The sequence below is a fragment of the Peromyscus californicus genome, unplaced genomic scaffold (assembly GCF_007827085.1).
Source record: "Peromyscus californicus insignis strain IS unplaced genomic scaffold, ASM782708v3 Scaffold_9__1_contigs__length_137607984, whole genome shotgun sequence".
Taxonomy (NCBI): Eukaryota; Metazoa; Chordata; class Mammalia; order Rodentia; family Cricetidae; genus Peromyscus; species Peromyscus californicus.
Window position 1 is genome coordinate 135,838,119 of NW_026294617.1, and position 12,692 is coordinate 135,850,810.

The window sequence follows — 12,692 nt, forward strand, 5'->3', positions numbered from 1 at the left end:
AGATGTACTTAGACACAGTAGTTCAGTTTTGCCATGTTGTTCCAGTTTTTTGTATTTTGCTGTGCTAGGGATGGAACTCAGGTCCTGGTATATGCTGAACAAGCACTCTGCAGCAGAACCACATGCCAGCCCCATGGTTCCCACTTGTTTGTACACGTTCCCAGTTGAGGTGGCACTTAGTTGACATAATTACTGACATACTCACCAGCATACTTTTAAAAATTATTTTTATTTTCACTGATGTGTCTTTGTGAATGCTTGCTATGTTTGTAGGAGCCTGGAGGCCAGAAGAGGGCATTGGATCTCCTGGAAATGGAGTTGCAGGTGGCTATGAGCTGCTTAGCATAAGTACTAGGAACCAAACTCAGGTTCTCTGCAAGAGCAGCAAGGCTCTTAACCACTGAGCCATCTCTCCAGCTCCATGTTAGATACAGTAATCATGCCAAATGTGAATGGACACTTATGGTACTATTTAATCTCGTTTTGATTCATTGGAAAATAGTTGATTTATATATTCTCTCAATTAAAAAAAAAAACTCTACTAGTAAATGCCAGAGTTTCCATTATCTACACATTGGTTCTTAACCAGTTCAAAGAACCAATGTCTTGAGAATAAAACCCAGTGACATTAGTCACGGAGAAAGTCTGCAGTCTTCTAGCTAAGGGTCATCAGAGCAAGGCATCAGAATTCATTTAGAACATAATTAGCCTGCTGGAATTTCAGAATCCAGCTGGCTACTGGTTGATATTTATGTCACAAAATGTACATTTTTCTCTGTAATGAGTGCTCATAGTCCTTGGTTTTCTCTACATTAAACAGCAAATTGTCTTACTGGGATTATTTTCACTTAATTTCTCGAAAGGTAGGTCTATATAACTCTGAAGGATTAAGACTAAATTAAAACACAAGATTATTGAAATTTGGAATAAGTTTCTGCCATCCAGTAATTGACAGTTACATAACTATTCCCTTGCAGGATGAGATGCACTGGTTTTGGAAAAAGAATCAGTTAACTGGACTGCTTTGCAATGTACAGGCACTAGAACCAGGTAACATTGTGTGTGTGTGTGTGTGTGTGTGTGTGTGTGTGTGTGTGTGTGTGTGTGTGTGCGCGCGCGCGCGCGTCGATACCCAGAGGATGGTATGTACTTTCCTCAATAGCTTTCCACCTTACTTTTTGTGACAGGGTTACTCACTGAACCTGATGCTCACCAATTCAGCTAGACCAGCTGGCCAGCAAACCTTATGGATCCTCTTGTCTCTGTCTCTCCAGTGTTAGGATTACATGATGCTGTGCCCAGCTTTTCTATGGGTGCTGAGGATCCGAATTCAGGTCCATGTGCTTGCACAGTAAACACTCTGCCTGTTGAACTACCTCCCTAGCTTGACGTCTCCAATTTTCAGTGGACTTATACTTCATCTGGGGATACTTACTCTTTTTATGGTTTTAATATTTTAATTAACCATTCACTTAAAAGTTAAAATGTTTTTGTCTTCATCTCTTTCAAATTTCAAACAGCATTTCACCTTGACAATACTACACAACTTTATAACTTAGATGGAAATTATTGCATCTATAATTTTATCATTCGTTAGTTAAAATCATATAGTAATGTGGTAAAGAAGGTTTAGAAATGCTGCATTTGAAACCATGGCACATCTATCAATAGGGAACACACTGGAGAAGAGGAAAGCAGTCTATGTCCTTAGAGCTACAAATTTGCTTTGAATTAACAATGCTCTAACTGTATATTTTCTAAAGCATCCAATTAAGGAAAAACACTAACTGTGGTTGGCAGGAGCTATTTCAGTGGCAGGAGAGAGTAGCTGAATAATAATTCTATTACTGAGGATGTGCCAAGTTAAACTTTTTGCTTTAAAACAACAACAATAACAAAAACAACAACCATTCTTGCTTTAAGTTATAGTAAAAAACAAAGTTCCAGGGAATAGAGAATACAGCATGAGGAAGTTCTTACTATTCTCATTCTAGTTTAGTCACTGGAAAAATAGCAAACCCTTAAAAAATATAAGATTATTTCACTATAGTAGGAGGGATGTACTTACTGCTTTCAATGTGCCCAAAAGGTAAATGCTAGTTACAAAATTTCAATTTAATAATGGAATACTTCTGCAAAGAACCCAAAACCCTCAGAGAATTTTCAATGAATTGTCCAACATTTTTATATTTCAAAGTGTCAGGGTAAAGGACTTCTGGATTTGGAGACCATGAATCATACATTGTTCACCACTATATCCAACACATAAGTATTGGTGCTAAAAAATCGACAGTGTCAGTGTTGAGGGGATGGGTAGTCAAAACAAATAAGTAGGTGTAAATTTGAATGATGTGTTTAGATTGGAAGATCTTCAAAAATGATTGGTCCCTTCCATGATGATCTTTCTCCCTCATTTATTTAATTAAAAATGTCTGTTGTGAGCTGACCAACCAGGGCATTGTGGGAGGCACTGGAGATAAGACCTAAGATAATATTACTGAGAGGCTGATGGGGAGTGAACAGAAGCTACAGGGAAGGGCCTAAGTTAAGGAAGGGTAGGTAGTGTAGGAAGCCTTTCTTCAAAGGGAAAAGAGGTAGCTTAACATGTTAAGCATTTATTTTAAATTTAAACACATTCTTTGAAAATTCCATGTGTATAATGTGTCTTGAACATATTCACCTTGCACAGCCTTGATGCAGGGGGAGGGGCTTGGACCTACCTCAACTGAGTATGTCAGGCTCTACCTTGCCTTGGAGGAGATGAGAATGGGAGGAGGGTTGTGGGGGAGGACTGGGAGGTGGGAGGAGGGAGGGGAGGGGTATCTGTGGTTGATATGTAGAACAAATAGAAAATTTCTTAATAGAAAAAGAGAAAAAAAGGAATTATTTTTAAAATAGTAATTGAGCTATTCATTTTTTTAAAAAGTTCATTCTAAATTTATTACATTCTTATTGTAATAAATCTACAATAAATTATATACTTGTGGAAGTGAGCTTTCTCTTTCCACCATGTGAGTCCTGGGATCAAACGCAGGTCATCAGGCTTGGCAGCAAGCACTTTTACCTGCTAAGCCATCTTAATGGCCCTGAGCATTTTCTTGGTGTGGAATATACTGCAAGGCCTGATTCTGTGGGAGGTGGTGGCAGAAGAGATTGGAGAAACAAGTTGAATGCCTGCAGAAGTCAGGAGCTCTGTCCCAGAGAACTGTTTCCTCGTTCTTAGGACAGAAGAGCCCAAAATAACTTACTCCATTTCTGTGATCACAAGTGTTGGATACCTGCTTTCATCTTGGGTAGTTCAGACGGACGCATAGGGCCACTGAGTCTGAAATTTTTATGATTAAATAGAGACGAGAAAAACCCTCGTCTGCAACCATCAGGGCTGCAGTCGCTTTGTATGTACGTCAGAGAGTCTGCAGAGAGGGAGGTTGCTTTATGGCGGTGTCAACTGCAGAACACAAATTCAAAGATGTTTTGAAAGTAAATGCACAGGAAGCATTTACACATATGATATGTGAATATGCACACAATATAAATGCAAATAATAACATGGATTTATGCTAAATCAGGCAACATTTGAAGTGTCACATTTGATTGCGTGTGTATGTTTTATATAAACATTATCAGATTCATGTAAAATGTGTATAATTTTGAAGAAATTGCAAGTTAATGAAAAATGAGAAACAAATGAGATACTTATTAAGTTCCAATGAAGTTAATAGGCAAACAATCTTGGAAGTGACATTCAGAATGTCACAATGTTATGCTTTGAAGATATGTAATTAATAGGCTTCTAGCAGGAGCTGATTTGAAAATATGGAAGGCCATTCCAGTGTAGTCTTTATGCTGCTTCCATAAGATAGTCTGCCTAATTTAAATCAACATTACCTCTCCTGTGCTTGCTGCAAAATGCTTTTAATTTCCCCTTGTCATGATTTAGACACAAAAATACCCGGAGTTAATAAAAGTAATATCTACAGACCAATCACAATTGAGGATAAAGTGCATTAATTCACTGTAAAACACACCTGGTTTCTCATCCCCCTTTTCCTTTCTCCTGGGCTTGTCTTTGGCTTCCTTGTGGTAAAACCTTAGTTAAATGTGTGAGTTATAGATGTTTGTCTGCAGAAACTTTCCAGAGTACAGGAATTCTGCTGTATTCTTACTCAAAACTCCAAACCTTCATACCGGTGCTGAAGAAGGACAGTGGATCCTCTTACACATTAAAAGGGAAATCAGATTAGAGACTTGACATGTGCTTTTGGTTAATTCAAACACATCTTGAGAGGAAAACACTTAGAGAGCCAGGGCACACATATTTGTATATCAGTATCTTGCAAATTTGAATGCCTACAACTCTTAAGATAAAGACTAAAAACCACAGCCAGCAAGCTCCAGCTGTGAGGATAATCCTTTATGGGACTCAGCTCTGACAGCCAGGCATCCTGGGAAATAGTCCATTACAGATAATGATTGTGCTTTGTACTAACTTCCTAGAATTAATTCCCATTTCAGAATTGCCTTGTTTTTTTTTTTTTAATCTTTTCTATTTATTCTTTTTTTCTTCATTCTCCCCATTCTTCCTCTTTGTTTGGAGACACAGTATGCATAGGCCAGACTGGCTTTGAATTCAACTCATCTCCCTTTCTCCACTTCTTGTTGGGATTACAGGTATGATCCATGCCTGACCCCATTTTAGAATTTTCATTTGGTAGAGTACTCTCATTAAATGTTGGGCTATATTTAGTACTGAACACACTATATAATCAATATCACATTGCCTCCAACTGAATGCACCATATAATCAATAACATATTGACTGAATATACTATATAATCAATACCATGGTGACTGCAATTGAATACACTATATAATCAATATCATGCTGACTCTGACAAATTATTAAACATTTTCTACCAAAAACCTCAACTACAGACTTTCATTTCTCAAACCATTTATGCAAAACACTGTTCTTTGTGAGAGAACTTGACTTTGTAGCAGCTTTTACTGCTATTAAAAGTGGTCACAGACTACCTGCTGGGAAGCACAGGCTTGGTAAACTCTCAGGTTCTTAAGAAGCTTTGTGCATTGTGAAATCCTGAAAACAGGAAGGGCTTAAGGTGGCTTTGCAACTTGCTTGATCAAAGAACTCATTTAGCAAAGATATTTTAAAAGAACCACCGGAAAGCTAGACTGGCTTAACGCTATTTGACTTCTGTATACTGAACCTTTGAATACTGATTCTTCTGTTTTTTAAAATGAAAATTCCACTTTCTCCCTGCACAGGAAGCTGTGACACTTTGCTTCTGTCAATGTGTTTAGGCCTCAAGGCTTTCCTCTGGGTGTCCTGGAAGGTTAGGTAAGAAATAAGTCCTTTGTGAAATAAGTTCTCACTGACATGGGACTCAATGTGGGGGCTTTGCTGTATTAGCTTTGGGTTCTTGGAAACAGTTTTTTTTTTTAATTTTATACTTTTATTAATGATAGCTGGAGGCTCCTGAATAAACAAGCTTTACTTAAGATGATTCTGTTACCTAATCATACCCATGAGTCATTAAAGAGCCACAAAACCTATCCCAACAAGGACAATCTGCCTGTTTAGTGGTTGTCAGCACTGTGGATCTGTTAAGCCAGATCTAGTCACCCACAGACATTTTGCCAGACTTCTGTAGAATCCATGGTTACTCGGCCACTCTGCTCTGAAGCTACATGTTACTATGTCCCATCTAGTTCAGCTTGTCTCCATGTTTGAGTCCTTCAAGTCCACTCGGAGCATTCAATGCCTTAAGGGTTTCTTTCTTCACATCTCAAACTAGGAGCCCAGAGTCTCTCTAGCTCTCCCTTCATCATACCCCGTATCCACTCTGGTGTAAGCTCCTACCCTGTTCCTGTGTTTTTCCCACAGGGGCTCCTCTTCCTACACTCCCTCTGCCCTGGCTCACTCTCCTTCCCTGAATGAAGCTGGGTTGAACTCTGTCACTGGGAAGAAGATCCTTTTCTCTTCTTTACACATCTTGAGGTCCCCAAGATCTCCAGTGCCCCTGTCATGCTCTTCACTGGCTCAGTGAGGTAAAAAGAGGAGGGCCACCATCTGGGCTTTTATTTTTGCCTGTGAGTGACCATTATCTATTCTTCCTTTCAAGAAACAGCCCGTTCTCAATCACTTCATGTTCTTAATCCTGCTACACCCCCTATGAATACATCACAGAACTAAGTTCTTAGCATTTCAAGGCACCTGTACACACTTGTCTCCTTAGTCACAAGCTCCTTGGATGACATGTGACTTCACTATCATTTTAATATTGAGATTACACTTTGGACATGAAGTATCCCCCGAATGCTGGAGGAATGTTGGGAATCTGGTTGGCAGCTGATAGGGAATGATGAAATCCTGAGGACTCTGACATAATCAGTGATTATTTTCTGGACAGTGCAATAATTTGGTGGAACTAGTGGAGACTAAATGGTTGGGGCTGGTTGGAAGAAGTCAGCCACTGTCAGAGGTGAGTGTGTTTTTGACATCTTATTCTAGACTCCTTCTTATCTCTCTCAGCTTCCTGTTGGACATGCATTGAGCTACCCTACTCCGCTGTGTGCCCCCCACCATGATGCTTTGTCTCAGAATGTGTCAGAAGTTAAGGGGCCTTGGACAGGAGCTTCTGAAACTCAAACAAAACAAATCCTTCATCCCTCAGGTGTTCTGTCACAGCAATGGCTGAGAAGCATCTAACACCAACCACTCATAAGACACTAATAGGGATGTAGGGCCAAGTGACTGGTGGTTACAGAACAGGATGATGAAGTAATAGGTCTGGTGCAGATCAACGGTGACAGCAACATGAAGCATTAAACATCACCCTAATTACACCTGCAAACAGACCAAGTGTTTTCTGGTAGACACAGTGATTGACAGCTACGCTTTAAACTTCTATGTGAATTCAATCACAGTTTTAAAGATTAGTACAAGGGCTAGAGAGACGGCTTAGTGGTTAAGAGCATTTGTTAAAACTCATGTAGAGGAACTGGGTTCAGTTCCCACACAGTGGCTCATGACCATCTGTAATTCTAGTTCCAGGGGCTCCAATGCCCTCTTCTGACTTCCATGGGCATCAGGCATGTACACGGTACACATACATGTAGGAAAAACACTCATACATATAAAACTAAATAAATACACCAAAAAATTAGCAAAAAGGAGAGAAATACATGGTTTATATTATTGTTACCTTAACTATGTTACTTTGGTCTCTTAGAAATATAGTCTTGAACTAGGAGTTTGAGGCTATCTTGGTCTACATGTATGGGCAGGGAGGGAGGGAGGGAGGGAGGGAGGGAGGGAGGGAGGGAGGAAGGAAGGAAGGAAGGAAGGAAGGAAGGAAGGAAGAGAAAAGAAATACAGGAGTACATATTACTAATTCTAAAGCCCTAGAATGATTATTAGGTATAAGAAACTGCAATTATCTTCAATAGGGCAACACACTGATATGCCTCATGTTGGAAAAAATCTTCAGGTTTAGTAACTGGTAAAATATAGATGCTATTGGTGAGTTCTCTATAAGTTATGTACTTTCTCTTCTGTTGCCCACATTAGGACTGTTTAAACGGGGATGGGGACAGAGCAGAGCACCGAACACTCATGCTTTAGGCTGTGACTGTGAATTCTATTGCTCACTAGCAAGTATAATTTCCCCCAATCTACTCATCTTTTCAACAAAGCAACTTTAGTCAGTGGATATCTCTCTGTGCATAGCTACATTTAGAATTGCAGTGCATGTAATGAATTTGGTTGAATTTTTTTTCAGGTAGAAAGAACATTAGAAAGAAGAAAGAACAGTAGATGTTAAAATAACAAAACTGCCATTTGGATAATGGTTATGGATCAGCAAATACACAGGGATCTATTTTTTTTGTAATGATTCATGTAATTTCAGTTTTTTGTCTTTCCTTCTATAAATTATTCCAGGTAAGTTTAAAGCAAAATAGTACGAGTTGTTTTAATACATTCATCCATTGTAGTGGATCTACATGGGGAAAACAAATGGTAAAATACAGAAAAGTCAGGCAAATGTGTTTACATGAGCACCATCCCTTCAAGCACACATCCACATGTAATTCAAACTGTGTGCTCATCATTTCAGAGTAGCAGACAGGAGTGGTGGGTAGAGTCATGCAGAGCTGGGAGGTGGCTCAGTTGGTAAAGTGCCTATAACATCAGCACAGGAACCTGAGTTTGGATCCCAGGCAACCATGTGGAAGCCAGGGTAGCACATGTCTGTAACCCTAGTTCTGGTGGAGAAGCATGAAGACACAAAAATTCTTGGGGCTCACTGGCCATTCAGTCCAGCTAGCTGGTAAGTTCGAGCTCAATGAGAGATTTCATCTTAAAAACTAGGGTGGAGAATGGTATACAAAGATGCTTGATGTTGCTCTTTGGCTTTTTGCTCATGGCCAACATGTATACACATACATATGTTACACACATACATGTAGGTCACATACACATGTTACATACATGTATCATAATACACGTTACACACATGTTACATACATATACATAGGTCACATATATATGTTGCACACATGCATCACCCACTACACACATATGTTACACACATACACACATGTGTTACACACACTCACACACATAAAATAGAGTCACAGAAAAGGAGAAATGGAGAATTGTGGTTTGGGAGGCTGGGAATAGCATCTCTTTGCTTTCTTGTGTTTCCTTTGTTCTTTGCTGCCAAATCCAGTAACCTCAGCGCTCAGGATGGCTCTTTGTCACACTTTTCTTTGTTTCGTTTATATTTCTCGGGATTTTTATTGTTATTAAGCTTTGGAAATGTATTTGTCCAAGTAACAAGTAGAACACCGATTTTGTGACTGATCACGGAGCCCTTTCCCAGCATTCTTGAGTATTCAAAAGTATGAAAACAAATCAAGAACACAGCTCACTTTCTCACTTATGACACTGACAACCACAAAGAACTAGTTCCATTTTTCTTCCAGAGAATGTAATTGACCACTTTTGATTTTTAATCACCATGAGCAAAACTGTAAGGTTTATGTGTTTTCCTTCTTTTTCTGACAGTGGACTGTGAAATGAATTTTAAGGTACATCTCTGATGTCATTTGTGGAGAGGAGAGACTTAGCATGTTCTGCCTCTTACTCACTGACTCATAATTCCTTCCCTCTTATTCTAGGAGCCCACTCTGTGTGCTTGGCAGCCAGTGTGCAAGTCTCAGGATTTGAAATGCCACACATTTCTCCTCCTGCCCTACATGCAGCCTTGGAGACCTTCACAGGAAAGAGCACATGCTCATCCTCTTAGGAGACAGGAGCGTCTTGTTTTCCACCAGGAGGTTCTTCCTTTTTGAATCTGAGAAGGAGACAAGTTCCTTTCTCTGACTCCAGCATGGGTAGAGGGGAACCTGCCACCTGGTCTGAAGTTGTAGAATGTGAATGTAACCATTTTAACAACTCAGACACCAGAAATTAATTGGATACACTTATTTTTTTTTTCAAATTCTGAGATTCCTTTGAAGTTCAGTGTGGGGAGAGGAAGGGAGCAAGACAGTGACATAGAACTGATGACAGCTCCTTTCTCGCGTGCCTTGCCTTCTCAGTGTACCCAAGTCAAGCACTAGCAATTTCAGGCAGTTCCATCACTTATATAATGGGGAATTTTTGTTCAATCATTTAATCTTGAGCACACTGGCGGTCCTTAAAGGTCTTTTTCACAGTGTAGGAGATAATTAAACACCTCTTACAGGGGAGTTAAATTTGGGGAGGAGGAAAAGAGAATCAAGTCGATAAGGCTAAACCAAGCACATGTTTAACTGTTTAATACAGTGGCTCTTTTCTGATTGTACGTATAGTGTTAAGTTTGAGAAAGCCTTTCTCTACATGACATTTAAAAAGTTTATCTTGTGTTCCGGACAGGAGAACAGAGAGATACAACCGTGTGTTATAGCCTTCAAATGGAAATGCGTTCACTCTTGTGAACTCATGGAAAGCCATACAGATGCCCATCAGAGGCAATTGTGCTTTCTTTAGTTTATAACCATACAGGCTCATGTGTTTACATGTGTACACATTCTTGTATCATCATGTAATTCTGTTCACCCAACAATAATGTGCAGGATGCTGCCATGTACTGGGAGCTTGTCAGGTATTCAGGGGAAGGTTTTTTGTTTGGGATTTGAGGTGGATGCTGAGGTGGACTGTCCTTTTGAGGAAGAGGCTTGCTAAAAGAGCTAGTAAGGCCTTAGACAGCAGCATGGTAGGGTTCTGAGGAGAGTTTCTGGCCAACATGGTAGAGTAAGGGACTATTTTTACACATTTTAGAAGAAGAGTTTCTCTAGCAGGTGACTTATGGGAAGTCCACAGTACATGCTTATAGTGAAGCTATCTCTGATTCCTGGTGGGCATGGGGCAGGTGAGGGATTCTGTTAGCCTGGGGCCTATATGTAGAATCAACTATGGGGGCTTTGATTCTAGGAACCAAATTACTTTAGTTTCATGAATTCTTATTATTCAACTAAAATGGAAGAGCTTTACAAAATGGCATGGCTATGGCTGCCACTATAGACACAGGCTTATGATGGACAGGGTTTTAAAGCCACACTGACAAGTGAGCAACACAGGAAGAGCTGATTGTCAGTGTTGAGTTCAAGTACTCTACCTGACACTGACATGTCAGCTTGTGTTCATCTTACCTGAAGGATCTTATCTCCAGGCTGTAGTAGGTTGGATGCTGGTCCATCAGGCTGAACCCTAGTAACAAAGATACCCTATAAGTCAGAAGTGACAGAGGTTAGGAGCTTATTACCAACAAGTAGGTGCACTTAAATACATTTCCATTCATATAGAAAATAGTGAAACAGCTTTTAAAAAATCACAGTTTAAACAAGTAAGCTTTACAAGGGTTATTATAGTATTTTAAGTAGAACACTGCTCTGCAGAATCAAGTTTAAGAAAAGTCACATGTAATGTAAAGACAACCTTGTTGTTATAAAGTACATTTGCAGTTTATATACCAACCTCACAGTTATCAATAGAAATGCCTTTTTGTATAAATTCTGGATTTGCTAGAACCACTGGTATAGGCTATAATCCCAGTACTCAGGAGGTTGAGGCAGGAGGATTGATGTGAATTTGAGACCAGTAGGGTTACATAGTGAGTTCCAGGCAGCCTGGGCTGCAGTGTGAGATCCCATTTCCATAATGAACAAGCAAACGAACAAACTAATCAAAGACCAATCAAACCAACCAACTAGACAAACAAACAAAAGTCCCAATAACAACAAAAACAGCTTTGACAAATTTAGTTGGAAAATGGAAAATTTTGATGGAAAAGGAAAACGCGTTGTTTGAAAAGACAGGAGGATGAGATTCAGTGGGGACATCTGTGCTGTGATGACAAAGACCCTGCAGTCATTTCCTCCTCGGTCTGGCAGCTTGCATGTGCCATGCTGCTGATTTTAGTTAGCACCCTCTGGAAGCCTCCGTCTTCCCTACTGTGCTGTGACAGGCAGAAGGACAGTATTGTCCCAAACAAGCCACTGTGTCTCTGGCTGCTGAGGTGAAGTTCTGACTCTTATTTCATCCTAGCCTCTGGCGACTGCCACTCAGGTGACCCTGATCACCTCTATTCAGCTCTCCATGCAGCAACAGTTTAATACTGTTTGCATAAATCCAAACCACAGGGGCTAAATTATACAGTCACATCCACAGTGCTGGAGACCTCACTGTGCAGAGGCTGGCTGCTTGGAGAACATGAAGGTGGCTTCTGAGGCATGCTTAATATCAGTAGTGGCATCATCCCTGTTTCAATCACTGTTCTGTGGATTTGCTCTGAAGCCGACTTTTACGGTGGCCTGAGCTTTCTAATGCCTTTATTGCTTTTTCCTAAAGCGTTGTTATTTATTTCTAGTCAATACGTTTTGTGAACTAAGATGCTTCCATTGCTGTAGCTTCTTCTCTTTCTGTGTCCTCTTCCCAGCATATGGCCATGCTAGTGAAACCAGTCATCCACAAGGGTGCCTTGTGATACCAGTCTTGTTATTTGTGTGCTGTTTCCCAAAGACTGTCTCAGAATCCTAGTGCCTCAGTGCTTCACTGTTTGTATATAATGTATAGACATCACTGGGAAAGACTCTAACTAAATCCAAGCCAATCTGAGTCTCTGTGACAGTGGGATCAACTGGAGATGAAAATAGTGACATGTCATCTTTCAACAACTCACTTTGTTCTGAGATTTGAAAGAATATTTTGATGTTGGTGGGGAATCATCAGACTTTTGTATTAAAAATTAGATGAATAATGTTCTTTCTGATAAAAATGTATCTCCTAAATTTTTGGGACAACAGAAAGCCATTTGGTTGGTGCCTTAGCAACTCATAGCTGTGCTGGGAGGATCTGGGCATGCTCAGATTCTGACATGTGATAGAGTGTGAAATGTGCTGCAAGCTATCAAACAATATATTAGAAAGTACACTAATACATAGAGTACATCTGAAGTTACAGCCAAACCATCTCACTCCAGGAAGGTACCCTGCCCCGCCCCTCGTTCCCTACACATCTCTTTTGCATTGAACAATATGTATTTGACTCTTTACTACAGGCATAGCTAATCACAGATTTAGTGACTTAAAACACCACCAAGTTTAACATCTCACGGTGCTGGAGT

At 40.0% G+C, this 12,692-nt stretch overlaps 1 protein-coding gene across 14 annotated transcripts in view; it reads right to left on the reverse strand.

Annotated features, from left to right (window-relative positions):
- Lrrc7 (leucine rich repeat containing 7) overlaps positions 1-12,692 on the reverse strand; it is a 477,706-nt gene that overhangs the window by 17,548 nt on the left and 447,466 nt on the right. For 13 of the 14 annotated variants that reach the window (XM_052730896.1, XM_052730897.1, XM_052730901.1 and 10 more), the window contains one exon: positions 10,720-10,794. In XM_052730896.1, coding sequence (XP_052586856.1) covers positions 10,720-10,794 — 75 coding nt within the window. The remainder of the gene's footprint in view (positions 1-10,719; positions 10,795-12,692) is intronic. The other variant, XM_052730899.1, reaches the window with a different exon arrangement.